The 19,840-nt window shown below is 34.3% G+C and overlaps 1 protein-coding gene across 7 annotated transcripts in view; it reads left to right on the top strand.

Moving 5' to 3' along the window:
* The first annotated feature begins 182 nt into the window (after nt 1-182).
* LOC6053462 (pro-resilin) overlaps nt 183-19,840 on the top strand; it is an 84,911-nt gene continuing 65,253 nt past the window's right edge. For 2 of the 7 annotated variants that reach the window (XM_038262357.1, XM_038262351.1), the window contains exons 1-2: nt 183-292; nt 616-966. In XM_038262357.1, the coding sequence (XP_038118285.1) occupies nt 940-966 (27 nt within the window). In that variant the 5' untranslated portion in view covers nt 183-292; nt 616-939. Of the gene's footprint in view, nt 376-615; nt 967-19,840 lie in introns of all 7 variants that reach the window. The other 5 variants (XM_038262354.1, XM_038262352.1, XM_038262355.1 and 2 more) reach the window with 5 other exon arrangements.

Genomic DNA, 19,840 nt, shown 5'->3' with positions numbered 1-19,840 from the left:
TTCCAAAAAAATCGCTTCGTTTCCCTTGTTCAGGTTCCCCTTTTAACTAGATCCGCAACAATCCAACAATGTTTTAGCGGAGAGCCCATGGATGATGATGATAGTTAAATAGTTTTCGGTTTAGGTGAGTGCTGCGCGAGAGTGTGACTCTATTATATAAAATAGAGTTGGCGGAAAAGTTCTGGCTTTATTCGTACTGCAACCGCCAGGTCGAGTGGACGCTGGCTTAAGCTGGGATCGGCTTAAAATTTCGAGCACTTTTTTTTTCGTTTTGTTTCAGTGGAAAAAAGAGGTGATCATTGGTGGCGTTAATTTATTCCAAATTTGGTACCGGCTGGAGGGGAGACATCAAAACAGTGCTTTATTTTTAGATCGGTAGTTGTGCCCTTTGGAAAAGTGACCTAAAAAATCGTGAACACACAAAACAAGTGTTAGCCTTGACTAGGCCGAAAAAACAAAATCGAACAAAAGAGTGAAATACAGAAAAACAAGAATTTGCGTTGAATATTTTATTTTTGGGGACGAATAAAATGTTCAACCGAGAAGTGAATTGAAACAAAACCAGTAAAGTGATCAAGAGTCATTTATGTAACCTTCTCTTCTCTTCTGGACAAGTATTAGTTTCATTTTCAGCAGTGTTGGTGGTCTCTTAATTGGCACTTTATGGAAATCGTTTTTCGGACTTTTCGCGTGTTCGGTTATTACATCTGATAGCCAGGTAGTGGCATTATTAAAACATAGAAGAAATAACAAAAAGAGTGAAGAACCCACGGTTGTCAACGCGGGTGGAAGGCGCAAGAAGTTGCTGAATTTTAAGCAGTTTGAGCTTGGGGTCTCGTTCCCATACCAACTGAACGAGGTTTTAGTGGTGGGTTTGGAGAGGCTTTGCACGTGGAAAAGCCAAACTGAAATAAAAACCCGACACACTCCCACACCACAATGGCCGTTGATGCAGTTTTTCGAAAGGTAAGTGATGTCAAGTTTACGAGGTCGACCCATGAGATGGCCCCCTCTGAGGGCTGAACATGGTCGTTTTGGAATGTCCTCAAGAAGTGCTTTTTTCTATTTTCTTGCCTTTGCACAAATATTAAATTTTTAGACCCAAGATTCGTTTTTTTGTCTCTCAGCTCTGGCAAGGTCGAAGGGAAAAAATATATAAAAGGACTAATTTTCAAATTTCGCAACCAACTTTCAAAAATTTGATGCAAAAAGTATCACAAATGCTTTGTACATTATTACTGTTTTTTTTAATGATCTTTTACCAAAAATTTTCCTTGTCTTAAAAAAACTTAAGTTCCCTTCTTTTTGTCAAAAAAAGAATGCAAAAATAAAAGTTTTGAATAAAAATGCAGTATTTTGCAAAACAATATTTCAAAAAATCTTTTCGGTTGAAAAATCAAATTTGTTATAAATGACTGTACAAATTCCACCGTTTTAGAGTTATAAAAAATTCAAGGTGATTAAAAAAATCAGTTTCTTGCATATTTGTCTTGTATATCTCAGGGTAATCTAATACGCCCTGATTTTTCAATTCAAATAATCACGAAACCTCAGTGCGATTATCAATGTTCAAATATGAAATTTTTGTGACATTTTCTACGAAAATAATTTCATTTTTTAAATATTGTCCAGCTTTTGGAAATGTCCAAAATACATGTTTTTTGCTCTTTTAACAGGATACTCTTGATTCTGAAGTTTTCAAATTACAAAAGCGAAAAACAATTTTTGAAAATATGTTTGATTTTTTTATTTTTTCCGTGAAAAACATTTTTTCAAAAATTCATAGCTTCGGTACCACATTTTACATCCTTAACTGAAGTGCTATTTTAGTTTTCCTTATACATATTAAAAACTCGAAAATTAAAAAAATCCAATAAAAAATATATTTTGGGCGTCCAATTTTCCCGGGTTTGAAATTTCCCGGGAAACGGGAAAAATAATTTTTAAATCTATCTCGAAGGTTTTTTTTTAAATTTTTCCTTCTCTTGTAAAATCCATTTTTAGAATATCCATTCCAAATGAATTTTAGTGTAAACCATAGTTGAAAGGAGCTCCAAAACTCTATTAGGTTATAAGAAACACGAAATTGTAAATTGATTATTTACTTATAAAAACTAATGAAATGAATAAAAAAATGAAACCCGGGAATTTCCGGGATCCCGGGATATTTTTGAAACAGTCATAAAATCTATCATAAATTTGATATGTTTTTAAAGCTTACATCATAGAATTTGCTCATTACTATTATTTGGTGATAATCTATACTTCAATCTGAACAAGAACAACAGTTTTTAGTTAGCTTAAAAAATATATAAAATTGCTGTTTTTTTGTTCTTTGTTGTGCTTTGGATTTTTGATGAGTCTCAATTTTTGACCCAGTGTGAATCAAATTATTTCATATAAATTATCTTTAAATTCTTATAAATATAATTCTTTATTTTTTTATATAAAAATACTATAAAAGCTTAAAAAATCATTGAAACTGTTAAAAAAACAAGAATTGAAAAAAAAATAAAGTGATACCATTTAATGTAAAGTTTTAGAAAATTTTTAAATTTCATGTTTTATATACAGAGAAACCTCTGTTTACGCGGTGCGTTACGTTTTTCTAATTTGTCTATTTCTTTGGAACGACGCAACCTTTTTGCAATCTTTTTAAAGCAATTTTTAGGTTTTGTTCAGATCTACAAAACGCATTTTGAAGTTTGTTAAAATATTGTATGGTTTTAGAGAAATCGACGAAATAAAAAGCGTAACGCCACGGCGTAAAAAGATGTTTCTCTGTTTAACATATTTTACAAATTATATTTAAGTCACTACTACCAACTGGGGGAATCGGGACTATAGTCTTTTTAGGTACAGAATATTTTAGAGCAACAAATTTTGAAAATCAGTGTACTAATTAATTAAAAAATTAAAAAAAAAAACATTATGCAAAAAATATTGGCTTGAAAAGCTGTCCTATTTCGTAACTATTTTCCTAATTTGCACCAGGTACCAATTTTTGATGAAAAATAAATTAATTTGATTTTTTTTTTCAAGTTTTAAATCATCATTAAACGTAAGTATTTAAAAATAAATAAAAATTAATGAAAAATATTTGCGGATCCCTAAACTTATTTTTTTAAATTGTCCCCAAAAAAGCCAAATTCATGTTGATATATGTCGAATACAAATTTGCTAATGCTTCAAAATTCTTATTGATTACTAAGTATTCAACTGTTCATATGTATCCACAACCAAATCTGAGTTTCCAGACCTTTTTTTTTTAATTTTGAGAATTCCCGGGACAAAATAAAAAAAATCCCGGCATTCAGGATTTCCTGGTTTAGGGAAAATCCCGGGATTTTTGTCCCGGGAATTCCCGGGCTGGACGCACTAATTTCAACTATAACCGAAAAAAGTCAACAAAAAAAGTAATTAATATTTTTCCTTATACCTTTTTGCTGAAATTCCTAATCATAATCTACAACTTTGCCAAAAACAAATGATGAAAAAGGACTACTTTTGAAATAGATAATGAACGAACAAAGTTTATCTAAAAATAAAATTAAAGATCATGATTTTTTGTCAAAACAAATCTGGGAAATTACTTAAACAGACTAAAAAGCACCAATAAAAACAAAAATTAAACATAATCAATGAATTTAAAATTCTTAAATTTACAGAACAAAAACTTTAAACAGGAAAAAATGGAAATGGCAACTTTGATTTTTGAATCCAAACACGTCTTACAATTTAAAAACGACTCCCATAGCAAATATTGAACATGAAGCAATTTTTGACTGAATTGCTTTACCAAAAGGGAAAAAATCGATTGTTGAAATAAGCTTGGATAGTACAATAGTAGTTTATGCAACAAGTTGCAAAAAGATGATTTTTTCAGCACGAGTCGTACATTTATCCAACGAGGTTCACCGAGTTGGATAAATACGAAGAGTGCTGAAAAAATCAAGTTTTGCAACGAGTTCCATACAACATTTTTTGCAATTTCGAAAAACACCCATGGAGTGAAATTTTAAGTCAAATTTGTATGTATTTTGTCAATAAATCGTTTAAATCAAAAAAATGTTGATAAGTGTTACTTTTCGAAACAAGTGCTGAAAAGTTCAACTTTTCAGCACCCATTTCAGTGCTGAAAAGTAGAACATTTCAGCATTTATTTTGAAAAGTGTTGCTATTCGATTCTGTTATTATTGGTACAGAAAAGTAGGCTATTTCGTCGTTCAAGAATGACAGGAAAATTAAGTAGTTTCACGACGGAATTGCTAAAAGTAAAGTTTCAAGCATTTTGAAACAGTGAAAAAAAATAGTTTTCAACTGAAAATTGTGAAGTTGTAGTTAACGTACGATGATCAAGTTGCATTACACACAGTATTCATAAACACTTTATAATTTATAATTATTTTCTGGAAATATCAAAATCAACTTCAAAAACTGTCATAGATTAATTTTTGTTTAAATTTTTCAGAAGTTATATTTTTATTTCACTTATTTTCCTGATTCTTCATTCTTTTATTTGTGACATTACACATTGCAATAGTTTACCCAGTTAGCAATAATGTACTATCAAGGTTACACGATCGATTATTTGATCAATTTTGTGAAAAATTGGAAATAACCGAGTTGAACTATAAAAAAATGTTTTTTTACATAGATCACTACCCGAGCAGACGGAAATAACTTGGGAATAACATTATTTGATATTTGAAAATACTAGGCCAATAACATTTTATGTTATTTATAACAAGATATGTTATTCGTCGTTATGATTTTTTTTGTTATTGAATTGTTATTGTAATAACAGATTAATAAAATTTTTAGTTATTCTTCGAACAAATCTTTGTTATTATTTTTTGTTATTTTAACAACTAATCCGATCATCCCAATAACAGTTGGCGGTATTCTTCCATAACAACAAATGTTATTCCAAAGTTGTTTTTGCTTTCAATCACAGACAAATAGCAAATTCTGTTATGATAATATAAACTGTTATTGAACCGTTATGCAAAAATGGATTTTTCAAGAAGATTCCATAACACTTTTTGTTATTTTAACTATATTTGATATTGATATGGCATGAATTTTGTTATTACCGTCCGCCCGGGTATATTTCAATCAAAAGTACAAACTTTTTGTTTAAATTGTGAATGTAAAAAATTAAAAAGATATTCATTTATTTTTTACCTGGATTCAAAATTATAATTAAAGTTGGGTTTGTGAGGGTTAATAACACTTAAAGATGCAAAAGCAAAACTGCGATGACGAGATGAAGTCAACTGTTCTCGTTGATCGAGATTAGCCTAATTAGTGGATGTTCTTTTACCGGTCAAATACCAACGAGTTTTGTGTTTGTTTGTCATTGTTGGTCTGAAGTAGTTAACTTAATTACTGAAATCGCAACCTGGGCAGATGGTAATAACAAAATTCATGCCATTTCAACAGCAAATACTGTTAAAATAACAGAAAGTGTTATGGAATCTTCTTGAAAAATCCATTTTTGCATAAGGGTTTAATAACAGTTTATGTTATCATAACAAAAATCGTTATTGATCTGATATTGGTTGAAAGCCAAAACAACTTTGGAATAACATTTTTTTGTTATGGAAGAATACTTCCAACTGTTATTGGGATGATCGGAGTTGTTAAAAAAAATAATAATTAAAAAGATTTGTTCAAAGAATAACTCAAAAATTTATAAATAACAGACTTATAAAATTTTTAGCAATTCAATGACAAAAAAATCATAACGACGAATAACAAATCTTGTTATAAACAACATGAAATGTTTTTGGCCTAGTATTTTTGGATATCAAAAATGTTATTCCCAAGTTATTTCCGTCTGCTCGGGAATACAAACTTTTAAATAATGAGTTAATATTGTCCGCTGATTGATTGAAATGATCTATTTAATTCATTATTGAATTAAATTACTCGAAACCTTTAAAACATACATTTCATATGTAAATGAAAACAACGTTTTCTAAAAACTAATTCGAAAACCCATCGTTCCAATTGCGGGAATGCTTCAACGAAAGTTTGTTTTCAACTCTTGTTGATTTTTGACTTGTTGATTACTGCCAAACCACTTTTGCATTACAATATTTGCAAGGATTTCGCCCCATGAGATGATGCTGCAGATCAAAATCGAGTTGATTGAGGAATGCTTCGAATCCAGTTCAAACAAACTAAATTTTCCTCCCCGAATGAACTCGATAAATTGAGATTTACTGTTTGATGAAATAGTGGAGAGTTCTCGAAACCATTCGTTTTACGTGTTATTTTTTTGCTAGAAAAAGTGTTCTCCATTTGAATCTAACCCTTGGCACTCTTAATCGAAAAGTTTTAGCAAATTCATCATATTCAGAAAACGTCAGCCAAGGGTCCTCCCCCCAGAGAGATGCACGACGGACGCCGGACGAGCTTTGTTGAAATGCAAAACTTCCACTTTGGTATCGCTGGCAACGTTCGCTCTGTGGTTTTGTCCCCCCCTCCGAGAGCTGTGAGAGTGTGTCCACCACAGTAGAGTCCTTGTGATGCCTGTTGATTTATTGATTAAATTACGTCCGATTGTGACACAGTAGTGTGTTGTCGCTGCCAACGGCTAGGGAAAAAGTTTAAGGAAAGTCACATAAAAGGGTTTTAAAAAGTATTATTTTGAAAATTCAAGAATTAAAATTAAAATTTATTAAAATCCCGAAAATGTGTAAAATCAAAATTAAAATTTTAGCACAAATTTTAAAAAGGTCTCAAATTTTTGAGATTTTTTTGTATCCGACAAAACAATAACAAAACCCGGTGTCATTCGTCATGTGGTCAATGCTGGCGGGGGTGGACCTCCGGGCCAGTCCAACTGAAACCAGCAAAAAATGTAATTGCTTTGTTTATTCTACTCCAACTGAGCCAATATGGCATCGACGTGTGTGTAGATCAGGTGAAATGGAGTGGAAAGTTGATGCTTTGACTTTCCTCATGTTTTTTTCGAATTGAATTTTCAATCGTGAAACGTTAACGATTGATAGAACCTTCCAAAAATGTTTTGTCAGAAATTAATTATTAGAGATTTTTTCTGAAAATTCTTCAATGTTGTAAAACAATTTAAAGTAGTCATAATTTACATTACATATTTTTGCAATATTTTCTCCAAACCAGCCTTCTTAATTGAAACCGAAAACCCATCTTAAAAGACAGCAAAACGGAACCTTAATCTTACCTCAATTTCACACACACAAAATTGGACCAGTAACAACAAATCAAGATAGATTCGAACCCAATGACCATTCATCCCAACCGCCCACACAGGTAAGAAAGGGCCTTTTCAAACTGAATCGTACTCTTTCTCATGTGTGTCTGTGTGTAATATGGGTTCACCTTAAGGGCAAAATCCTCTGCTTTTGTAAGCCGCTGTAAAGTATTTATAAGCGATCAGATATCAAAGCCGGCACAAAGATCTATTGGGTGAATCCCTCTCTCGTACGAGACCCTTTCATACGTTATTGAAAAACACTGTCAAAAACTCTGAAAGTTAATTCAGGTGCGGGAAATTTTAATCGAATATTCGTATTTTTATTGATAATTTATTTATTAGTATTGAAAAAGCACAAAAATGAGTTTATCTTTGGTGCGAAAACTACAAAAAGATATCATTTTTCTTAACCCCAACAACAATCGGGTTTGCTTGAAAAGCCAAAGGAGCCATGTGTTACCATAATGATACTATATCTAGAAAGGTCCGTGTGGGCAGGATGCTGGAAAATTTGTTCTATTAATGGGTGTGACATCTCTTTTACGAGGCCAGTATCGAGGATCAGCAGCGGCAGTTTCACTTTATCTTTATCGTGTGGAAAATCCGTGCTACTTCGTGTTGGGAAAAACACAACACTGAAAGAAACTAACGATTCACATTCGATTTTTTTGTATTTTTTGGTCCGGCTGAAACTTTTTTGGTGTCTTCGGTATGCCCAAAGAAGCAATTTTGCATTGTATGTTTGTCTATATAATAGGATGTAACAAAAATGACTTTTTGTCGGGCATTCAGTGGTTTGTTCCGGTGGGCATACTGAGCCTAAATCCCAAATATGAGCTTGATTGGACGTAACAGGAGCTGGCGCTCCGCCCTTCAATTTTAAATGGGATTCAACCCGTAAAAAAAGATTTTTTCAAAAATGTCACTTTTTGAGGCATTTTGGCCACAAATGCGTTTACCAAAAACATCACTGGCGTGTAGGCCAGATCCTTGCGCATCTTTTGGTATATATAACATTGAAGTTTGGAGCATCCTGGAGCTCGGTACAGACCTTCAAAGTTTGGCATTTTTTCGAAAAATCGGTCCCAGCAAAATCAAATGGCGTCTCGGGCGTCGCGAGGTGCGACGCATATCTTTTTTGCCGGGGCCGATTTTTCGAAAAAATGCCAAACTTTGAAGGTCTGTACCGAGCTCCAGGATGCTCCAAACTTCAATGTTATATATATCAAAAGATGCGCAAGGATCTGGCCTACACGCCAGTAATGTTTTTGATAAACGCATTGGTGGCCAAAACGCCTAAAAAAGTGAAATTTTTGGAAAAATATTTTTTTATGGGTTAAATCCCATTTGAAATTGAAGGGCGGAGCGCCAGCTCCTGTTACGCCCAATCAAGCTCATATTTGGGATTTAGGCTCAGTATGCCCACCGGAACAAACCCCTGAATGCCCGCCAAAAAGTCATTTTTGTTACATCCTACTATATAATTTACCATACCTTTTTTTTAATCGAATTTGCAATCAAAAAGTACTTTAGTAAAATTTTAATAAAGTGCCCCGTTTTCAAATTATAGCCATTTTCAGGTAACTTTGTGAAAAATTTGAAATGTTGCGATCATTTCGTTTTGTTTGAAATTTTTAGTATTTAAAATAAAAAGATTTTATCTTGGAAATGTATGAAAAAATCCCAATCATTTGATACCCATATTAAAAAAAAACTGAAACTTTGAGCATTTTCCGAAAATATGTAGTTTTGTGATTTTTTTTAGTATTTTCAAAACATGTTGTTATTACATTCGAAATGTATTTACAATTCAAATCGTTTGGATTCATGTTGTGAAACAAAGACAATTTGGGTTTTTTTTTTTCAAAAATACTTAGCTCTGTGAAAAATTTAAGTATTTTCAAAAAAAAATTTATAACATTTGAAATGTATGAAAAAATCCCGATCGGTAATAATGTAAAAACTAAAAATTTTAGTATTTTTTCACAAATACCTAGATTTGTAAAAAAAATAGTTTTTCAAAATAAAAAAAAAATATTACATTCCATTGCAACATTGAATTTTCAAAATACAGGAAAAATACTTATTTTTATATACATTATATATTTTGATGTTAGTATGATTTTGCATACGATTATAGCCAATGTATCTCGGAAACGGAGCCCTGCGTCAAAAAATATCTAAATTTCGATTTTTTTTTCCAAAATTCACTTTTTTTAAATCATAACTTGGCGGCAGATTTTTTGACTATACTTTTCTGTGACCCCTGACATTTTCAGCACTGGATATTTGCATGAGGGTAATTCTCCGCCAACTCACACAGCAGTCGCCCCGACCCCTCTTCGATTTGCGTGAAACTTTGTCCTAAGGGGTAACTTTTGTCCCTGATCACGAATCCGAGGTCCGTTTTTTGATATATCGTGACGGAGGGGCGGTACGACCCCTTCCATTTTTGACTATGCGAAAAAAGAGGTGTTTTTCAATAATTTGGAGCCTGGCCCTGCGGGCCAGATCTGTTTTTTCTGAAGCAGTGACTTATGTTTGATAAAAGTTTAAAATTAAAAAAAATAACTTTTTATTCATAAGATCATTTTAAAATAATCAAATTAAAAAAAACTAGTATTGCAAATAAAATTTATTTATCTGGATTATAAGAAAGACAAACAAAGATACCTTTTGAAATTAAAATTTATTTATAATTAGAATTTATTTAAACAAAATTTGGATTCAAATCTTTTTAAACAAAAAAAAACCCTTTTTGTGTTATTGTGCACTTTTATGCAAATATCTTACAAAATATTATAAAATAATTTGAAACACACAAAAAATTAAAAAGTTATTTTTAAAGTTTCTACCGACAATTGAAATTTTGTTTGATTTTTTTTGCTGCTTTGAGACATTTTTCAATATTTTAAAAATATTTGCAGCGAATTTCGTTATTTATAATTTGTTTTTTAAACTTATTGTAGGCAATGCTTTTACTATTTTTTTTCTTATTAATTTTCTTCTTTCTCGTTTTAAATAAAAATCAATTTGAATAAAATGGCTCAGAACAGAAAAACTCAAATTTGAAGTAAACACATTCAAAACTGTAAGAAATTCAAAATAAGAATTATTCTGTACAACAATCCATGTTTGTTTTCGTTTTTTTTCACAATTTAACAAAATTGAGAATTATGTTTTCATTTCCTAGTTTTCAGCTTAATTATTGATTCTGAAAACATCAATAAAGAAGTGATAAAAACTTAATTCAAACATAAAGAATGTTTAAATTTGAAATAGAAACATTGCAAAGAACAAAATGACATCTAAATTTTCTCAATTAAATTTTTGTGAAAATATGGGAAAATTTGATGATGCACAGCAACCAAAGAAGTTGTTGTCTTCTTCTTATTTTTGGAAATCTAGACTATAAATTTATTTATCAAATATTTCATTAACAGCCTTAAGGATCATTGATAGAATTATTTTGAAATGCCGTCGCGGGCCGTACGTAAAACATGTTTCCACATTTCAAACTTGATAGCTGAAACAAAAACTGAAAAAAACATGCAAAAATCATTTGAATTCAAAATTTTACTTTTGATTACAGTCATCCCACATATTCGGAACACCCACAAATTCGGAACACTTTTGTGATAATTTGTCAATAGCATGCCAAATGTAGCTTTTCTCTCGACCCTACTATTTTTAAGACCTTTATTTGGACATTTTATTGCTATTTCATTAGTTAAAAGTAGTACTTTTTGAACAAAAAACTTTACTTCAAGACTATTTTATCCAGAGCAGCAAAACACTGCCTCCAAATTGCCTGTTCCATGATTGTGGGATGTTATTGTGCCTCCCACAATTGTGGAACACCTGAATTTAACTGATATTTTCACGAAAAAAGTTATCAGACCATGGATAAAACATCACTAAGCTTGAGTTTCACTGGTTGCAGTGTGTGAAGTCATTATTTTGTTACAAATATGTACTCCTGGAGAGATCCAAAGTTTGTTTACATCCGTAAGAAAAAAGTGTTCCGAATTTGTGGATTTAAAGGGTCAAAGTTTTTTTTTCAAAAACTTGATATAAAAGTAAAAATTTGCAGTTATTCGATACAGCATTCGAAAGATCGCATGAAAAGCTTTCAAATGAAGGTAAAAGCAAATCATTAAGTTCAATTACCGATTTGCTATGATTTTTTGAACATTGGCCGATCTGTAAACTGTTCCGAATATGAGGGATGACTGTAACTGAATTTAAAAATTTAATCTTATTTTTATAAATATGCTAAAATTTCCCAGTGGTCCTAGGGCAACCATCATACCACCATCTGCTACTGTAGTATCGATATCCTGTACAAGACACGACTCATTAAATTCCATACAACTCGACACTACATAATGTTGATGACCCGGTCTAGCTCCAGAACTCCCAGAGACACTGCTGCAGCAGAGCTTTCCTGGGAAAGCTCCACACCAAGACGTTCCCTGTCGAAGATGATGATGACGATGCGCGATGGTCTCGGTTCGATAGGAACGGACAAAAGAAACCGTCTTCGCCTTAAGGGCGCGCGGCTGGTGGTTACTCCTTCATGGTCATCTTCAACCCCTTTCTGAATATGAGACTCGCTGAGAGGTTCTTCAACCCCCGTTCCTTCCATGTGCCAAGTGATTAAATTTCCTTTAGCCAACAACCCTTCGGCACAGCGTTACAGTTTCGCGCTACACTTTGAAGAGCGTTTTGAAGTTTCAAAGTCGCTTCTTGGCTGCGTTAATTAAATCTTGTTCTACCCCTTTGCTATTCTTCCACGAGGGTGGGGAATGATCCGCGGGCACGATATGGCGTAGACTTTGTCTGAAATGAGCGCGCGGTGTGTTTTCAGCTAAAATGTAACTTAGTAATTTTTCAAAACAAATATAGATTTTGAAGGTTTAAAAGAAGTAGTGAATTTGAAGAAGATATTTTTTTCAAACCCACCGTCTCAAAAAACGTGCATGCATGTAATCTCCAACTAAATCCCCTTGAACACCCCCAACAACCCGTTCGAGCTCTAGTTAATTACAGCCATTATGATAAGTTTTAATAGTGACTCGTGTCGAGAGTGGGCTGAGCCAACGCGATTATGAAGACCGTTGCATGAGACACAAATCAAAGGCAAAGCTTGCGTGCAACATGCGCTTTAGAACCGCCGACGGAGTGGGGGCCAAGCAAAAAACTTGACAGCTCCGGCAAAAGTGGGCCATTTCCACCGGGAGGACGGAAATGGGTGATTAGCCGGGTGTGACCCCCGGAAATGGGATTGATTGCAAAGTGGGGGAGGTGAGAGCGGTAATTGAATCTAAACGGGATTTAGCAACGTTTATGACGGTTGCCCCTGAAGGTATGCAGTTGGTTCAATCTTCAAATTTCTTAGCAATTAAATAAGATTCCAAAACATTGTAACTTCCAGTCATTGTTCAAGCCCGGGCTTGGACTTGGGTCCCTATCTTCATCTGGTCTGGTTCAACGCTGTAATCTTCCCGGCGCATTGTTCCGTCGATTATGTTCAGCTGGTGTCAGAGCAGACCGCCCACGTGGAGCCCCGCGTTGCGGATGGTCATGATTCTATGATTCCACAAATGCATACCGTGCCGTTTAATTACGTGAATATGTCGCTACACTACCCATGAGAGGAGAGAACATGGGACGCAAGTCGTCGGCGACAAGTGATGACGGTTACGCGTTACGCTTTATTAACCATGCACGGCGAGAACCTTCCCCGGCTAGGACGGAGTTAGACACAGTAGGCTGCCTGCTCAGAGTGTGACAGAGATGGTTGAGAATAGACGGAACGTGTACTGGATGCAGAACGGCAGGTCAGAAAATGCAGACTTTGGTGATAATGGAGTCATTTAGACTAGTTCAAGAACTTCTCTCAATTTGTATTAAATATTATTGAGATTAATAAAGATAAAGTTACTCTGGCAACACTGCCAAGAATTAGTTACGGCAACAAAATATCATCTAAATCAAATTTCTTGGGAATTCAAACTAAATTTTGTGTGTTTAGCTCGAATAAAACCATAATTTGAGCCAACCTAAACTTGTCATTTACTGAAAGTGACAATTTTGTGCGGAAACTAGGACAACCGTGTCATCCCAGCAACAGAATAATTGATAAACCTGAATGTTTTAGAGTAATACAACGAAATTGACTTTGGGTCAATCCAGCTCACTTTGTCATTTCAAAACTTATGCAAAATGAAAACTGCAATTCCAACATTTCGTGTGGCCTCCCATTGACACGTGATAGAAGTTCTCATCAACACGCCACCGCCTATCAAAAATTCCCCCCAAAATTGATGGAATCGGGGCCAAAACATGACGGCTTCAGCAAACATGCCACAAACTCATCGTTTCCCGTTGCGTTCAAGTAACGAAAAATATTGCTTCTATTCGTATGGCTTTACGTTCACCGGGGGTCAACCAGAAATTGGGGGAAAGAGTTACTTCATTACCACCGACCGTAGTCCATTGAGCTTGATCCTACCCGAAAATGGTTCTGACCAAGGAGGAAATTCCATGCTCAAGGATGTTATTAGGTCGAATAGAAGCCCTCTGACCCCTTCAGCGTATCATCCTTGGCCGGATCGTGTTTCACGCAGATACTACGAAACTCGATGGTGTAACATATTTTATATCCGGACTGACGGGCGGGGTGCTGTTGCGGCGGGTCTGACTGTTTAGCTGAGCTCAGATATGCCAGGAGACTAGGGGAAATGTACCCTTTCTAATCAAACACCTATCTTCGTCATATGGAGAGTTTGATGCTCGATTTAAGCTCCAAAAATACTATTTAGGCTATAAACTTACCAGCAACAGCACCACCTCGGGTAAGCACGCAAATTAATGCCATTTACTGGCCAAAAAGATCAAATTTAATTTAAATTTTTGATCATAATTTCTATTTTGCGAGACCATTTCTCATCATTTTGGTGGCACACACATCCACACGCAAGATCAGAGGTTAACTGCTTAACGAAAGTCGCCATCAATCTCTTTTCACTTGCGCTAACGAATTCAAAGCGCTTAAGATATAAAATTGCTTCCAACTACCGGCAACATGTTCTTTTGACCATAACTTAGTCACTCACTTGAAAAATAATCCCGAAAAATGTAAATAATTAGCAAGCACCATAAAAAAAAACAAACGCGCTAAGTCTTTTGACGTTTCAATTTTGACTACCCATTCCAATCGAAGGCTGAAGAAAACCGAGCGAGGAGCGAAGGCAAATAAAAAATAAAGGGTGGCCACCAACACCACCAACGTGCCATAAATGCTACTTTTCGTGAGTGTTCGCTTAAAATTTCATCAACTTTGGCAGCACTAAGCAGCCCCAAAAGAGCGCTGGAAGAAAAAAAGAACTAAGCTGAAAATAGAAAAATGGGCGTGGCCCAATGCACTCGACTGATTAGAATGCATTTTTGAAATATTTTTTTTAAATGCTTGTAAAAGAAATAGCATAACTTTTAATAAAAGTGAAAATAAACAGAAATGTTCACAAAAAGTTGCTCTACTCGTTGGTGTACTTGGTTCTAGTGAATTTCAAGGAACAATCCAGATTATCCAGCATCATTCAAACACGACCGCTTATTATGCTTAAAATGGGCATATTTCCCCTACACAGGGCAAGACTGCATACACTACGCCGAAAGGAGTGAATAGATGGAAGGCGGTCACAGACAATTGAATGAATTTGATGGTTTTTAGTAATTATTATTTAGATATTTTTAAGGAGCAGAAAAATAAAATAAAATTGATTTTTCATGTTGTTTTCGAGGGGCGAAAGCTATGTGAGTAATGCATTTTCAAACACTTTTTCATTAAAATGTTGAAACCATGGTCTGTCATTTCTTTTTTTTACTTTTTCATTAATTTGCCCCCCCCCACCCCTCTCAACATTGGTCAGAGTCGAGGAACATTAACTTCAAAACCCCCTCCCTCCTCTTCAAAATTGACCCGAAAAATCAGGGGGCAAGATTTTGTTATGTTAAAACTTTGAAATTTTAATGCAATTAGCTGAAATCAATTGAAAATGCACTTCCCTTGCGTTAAAATTCATTTCATGCATGCTTGAGTTTTTTCAGAAATCGTTTGAGTTTGCTTGTTTTTTGTTTTTGTCGAATTTATTTTTTGAACTACTGACATATTGTAAAATGTACTTGATGAATTTAAATATTGAAACATAGGTTTTTTATTTAATTTTTTCATTATTTTTTTTACTTAATTTTTTTATTTAATTTTTTTAATTTTTTGCCCCTTTGAATCTCATAGCCGAGGGACCAAAAATTTTTAAAATATTTGCATCGTTTGAATATAAATATTTTTGTACGGTTCTGTTTTTTTTCACTTGTAAATCATTTACTTTTTTCATGATTTTGTTATTTTTGTTCAAAGATTGGAAAATTGCTTGAAATACATTATGTTCTGAAAATATTTGAAGAACTGTATCATAAGAATCTATTTTCTGATTGACATTCTGAGCTGATATCTGATTGACTTGATGTCTTCGGCAAAGTTGTAGGTTAAGATGTGGAATTTTAAAAATGTTATGGAGACACAAAAAAACATGATTTTTTACTTTACTTTACTTTAAATAATTAATTTGGCAAACTATTTAATAAACATTTAATTTGACAAACAATTTATTTCAAGTTTTGATATGCTTGATTAACGAAAGTGATTTTTAGCTACTTTTAGCTATTTTTTTATTCTTTATTATAGAATTTTTCAACCGGAGGCTGGTTCAACTATTTTGTCTGCAAATTAAGTTTCATAACAAAAAATAGCTCCCTTTAAAAAATCTTAATTTTGACTAATTTTCCTCTAACTATCCCTTATCTATTAGGGACCATCCATAAACCACGTGGACACTTTTTTGGTAATCTCGAATACCCCCCCCCCCTCGTGGACAATTGTCCATACAAAAAAAATCTTTTTGTATGGAGCGTGGACAATCGCCATACCCCCTAAAGTGTCCACGTGGTTTATGGATGGTCCCTTAGTAATTTCGAAGATTATTTTGTAACTATTTTCCTTCCCCTGCTCAATTTGTTCTCCCTTGTACCAGTAAACTCTAACACCGTTTGAATTAGTCAGCTGTTGAAAGGTATCCCATATCTCAGCTTAGGTTAATTACTGCACTGATGTTTTTGCCAAAACAATCCAATAAATGAAATGAAATGAAAAATCGAAATACTTATTAAATTGATTCTATCTTTTTTTTTAAATGATCCTTGTATGTTATGTACGAAAAAAACTAGATTTTTCGAAAAAAAAAACATTATTTTTAAAGTGCATTGTCATGCTTAAAATTATTATAAATGCAATAACGAATCCACCGCTCAACATATTTTTTGAAGCATATTCTACCTCTCCCAACCTTTGATGTTTCGTCAACTGAAAAAAAGCACTTGAACTTTATTGAAAACAAATCACTTAGAGAGGTTTTCTGGTGTTCTCTATTATTGAAACATTAAAAAAATAAAAATAGTAAAATTCGTCTCGCCTCTTTTTTTCTAAATTTTGTTTACTGGAAATTCCAGTGGTTGGTTTGAGCCAGGGGGGCGACATCTATATCTCACTACAGGCAGCTCATCAACTGTCAATGACGGCACCAGAACAAAAGAGAGCTGTCATTTACGGCACCAAAACAAAGCCAGAATAAAAGAACAGCTGTTCATTACGGATCCAAAAACAAAGCAACTGCGCACTGTAAAAAAGTACAAAAATTGCTGGGTTAAAATTGAACGATACTGATTTTTTTTTATGTAAATTTTGTTCGCAATTTACGTTCAAAAGGTAGTACATGTTTTTGTAATGATTTTTCTCAATTTAAATTTTGAGCTTAAATCGTTTCCTACTCAGTTTAAACTTGAAATATCTTCGTGAAACTTTCAGGAGTGTTTGAAAATCATCATTTAGGCGGATTTGATAAATTTTCTGTTTTATGAAATTTTGTGATTTTCTACACGTATGTAACCCCTTAAAAGTATATTATGTAAATAAAAGAATTTATTTAAATTGATTTTACATTTCTCCTGAAACATAAGATGGAATAAGATTTTTTTTATATGAAATATTACCAAGATTCTAACAATCACGTCCTATTATCTCTGTCGGAAAATTCCACCCCGGAAAAACTCAAGTGAGAATGGCAGCTCATCGTATCGTGAACTCAGAGCCCAACAAACAGACACACGCAACAGCACTTTTCTTCCGACACATTAGAGATGGACGACTCACGACCTGTTTGGTGCTTGCTTTCGTTCGTTAGCCGGGGATGACCTGGAAAAAGAGGTATGGTTTACCGGCTATCTGACATGCCATATTTCGTGATCGGGAAAACTGTGTGTGTGAGCTTTTCTTTTTTGGGATCAATTGGGATTAAAACCGAAATGAAGGAGCTTTTGGGATGGGTATTGCAGGAAAAATGGTTGAAATTAAGAGGGATGAAAAGAATATTTGGTTCAATACAAAAATCATGAAACTCTTAATACGTGCTGAGTTCTAGGTTATTCAAACAACACGAAAATGCTATTCAACGCGCACGAGAAACCGTTACACCACAAATGAATATTTACGACGACATTTGTAGTCATGTACCTGATGCTCCTGGAGGACCCTCACCTTTCGACAAAGCTACACAACCAAAAAAACCACCCACGTTTCAGCTTGGTCAGAACCAAAAGAACCGAGCGATTCTCCCGTGAGGTTTCCTTTTCCACTCGTCGAGAGAAGATAATTGAATTTTCCTAGAGATCTCGCTCTCTCTTTTTCTTGCCCAAACTCAACTCGGTGTTGACCACCGATTCCGAGGAAGGTGGCGCAGGAGGGACCAGTTTGTGGCTGACCTGGCTCCTTGAATTCGACTCGCTAGCCGGGTTGGTGGGTCGTCCCACCGGATCGCACTTTGGAGAAATATCTGCTGTGCAAAATGAATGAATGAAAAGTTTCCAGAACGAAGAACGACGTCGGTGGTGGCGCAAACCTCAAAAGTGTTCAATTAGCAAATATTCGAGTTCGATTCCAATTAGTGGCTCGAGGGAAAACGGGATGTTTTTCTTTTGGAAAGTTAATTGGAAGTGACTTTTAACGGACATGGAATGAATCTAAATTTGTCACTAATATTGCAAATTTCACTTATTTGTAATTACGGCTGCGGCTTTGTGACTACGACTCCGACTTCGGCTTTCTGAGATTTGACGACTCCGACTTCGGCTTCGCCTTTCAGCTCCGACTGTCTTTCTAGGCAGAATTTGCCAACACATTCAAAGTGTGTTTACATGACAGCTGGGAGTAAGTATGCATCAGATTTGCTATCTCTTTCTAGTAAATATTTTTTGTCAGGCGACTTCTAGCTGTTTTTTGTATTGACCGCTCAATATGTCAGCCAACATATTTCGCAGGGTTGTGACAGCTCGAGCTCGTTCATTGTTTGCATTAGGACACTGTGACGCGAAGTTCGTAATTTTTGGATTAAATTATAATTTTGTCACTGGGCCTGGAAAGCCTAATTAAGAATTTCTATGGCTCATGGGCTTTCTAAGCCCAGTGAATAAAAAATATAATTTAACCCGAAAAATTAAGAACTTCTCGTCACGGTGTCCTGATGCAAACAATGATCAAACTTGAGCTGTTACAGCCCTGCGAAGTATGTTTGCTGTTATATCGAGCGGTCAGTCAAAATAACCAGCTAGAAGTTGCCTGACAAAAAACTTTTGCTAGAAAGAGATAGTAAATCTGATGCAATCAAACGTCTAGCTGCCATGTAAGCATACTTTGAATGTGTTATTTAATTTCTGACTAGAAAGCCTTATTAAACAATAAAAATTGTTTTAATAACATCACTCACTTGTTCAGTTCGCAATTGCGTGAATAACTGTAGCGAAATTGAGGTCCGGGGTGACATTGACAGGATGAAGATTTTTTGGCAAAATGATAAATATATTAAATACTATCAGAATGGTAGAGAAGTGTTAGAAGTACCTCAGAAGTAGTATTCAATAAATTTCGAATTGTTTCAAAAGTCAAAAGCGAATTCTTTTACGAGTTGCAAGTTTTAAGCTGGGTGCTGAATAGTTGTTCGCAAAACGGCCTCAATTTGGAACTGTCAAACTGTTTGCCAAAAGTAGAAAATATTGTTATCGATCATTAAAAAAAAGTTTTTTTTTCAAGAATCTGTGGCTTTTGAGGACCTGGAGTTGAAGTTAAGAAACCTTTAAAAAGTTGAATGCGAAATCGTCATTTTTTATAATTTTTAATTGAAGTTGTATATAGAGTCGATGCGGTTGTATCCATCAAGAAGCTGTCTTAAGGAACCATTACACTACCGCAACAAAACAAACAAACTCACACTTTTTCGTGTTTGACAGTTTGCCAACTCGCAAACAAGGCAAAATGCATGCAGGCTGACGTTTGTACAAACAAATCCAGGCACACAAACAAAGCAGGCAAACTGTCAAAAAGTGCGAGTGTGTTTGTTTGTTTGCCGTAGTGTAATGGCTCCTTTAATCTTAATTTGATTCCGTTTGAAAACTTACTGGTTTAGTGAAATTCTTCTTTGT

This window comes from Culex quinquefasciatus, chromosome 3 (genome assembly GCF_015732765.1).
Source record: "Culex quinquefasciatus strain JHB chromosome 3, VPISU_Cqui_1.0_pri_paternal, whole genome shotgun sequence".
NCBI lineage: Eukaryota > Metazoa > Arthropoda > Insecta > Diptera > Culicidae > Culex > Culex quinquefasciatus.
The sequence above is the reverse complement of the archived record's forward strand: the minus strand, read 5'-3'. Positions and strand labels throughout refer to the sequence as shown.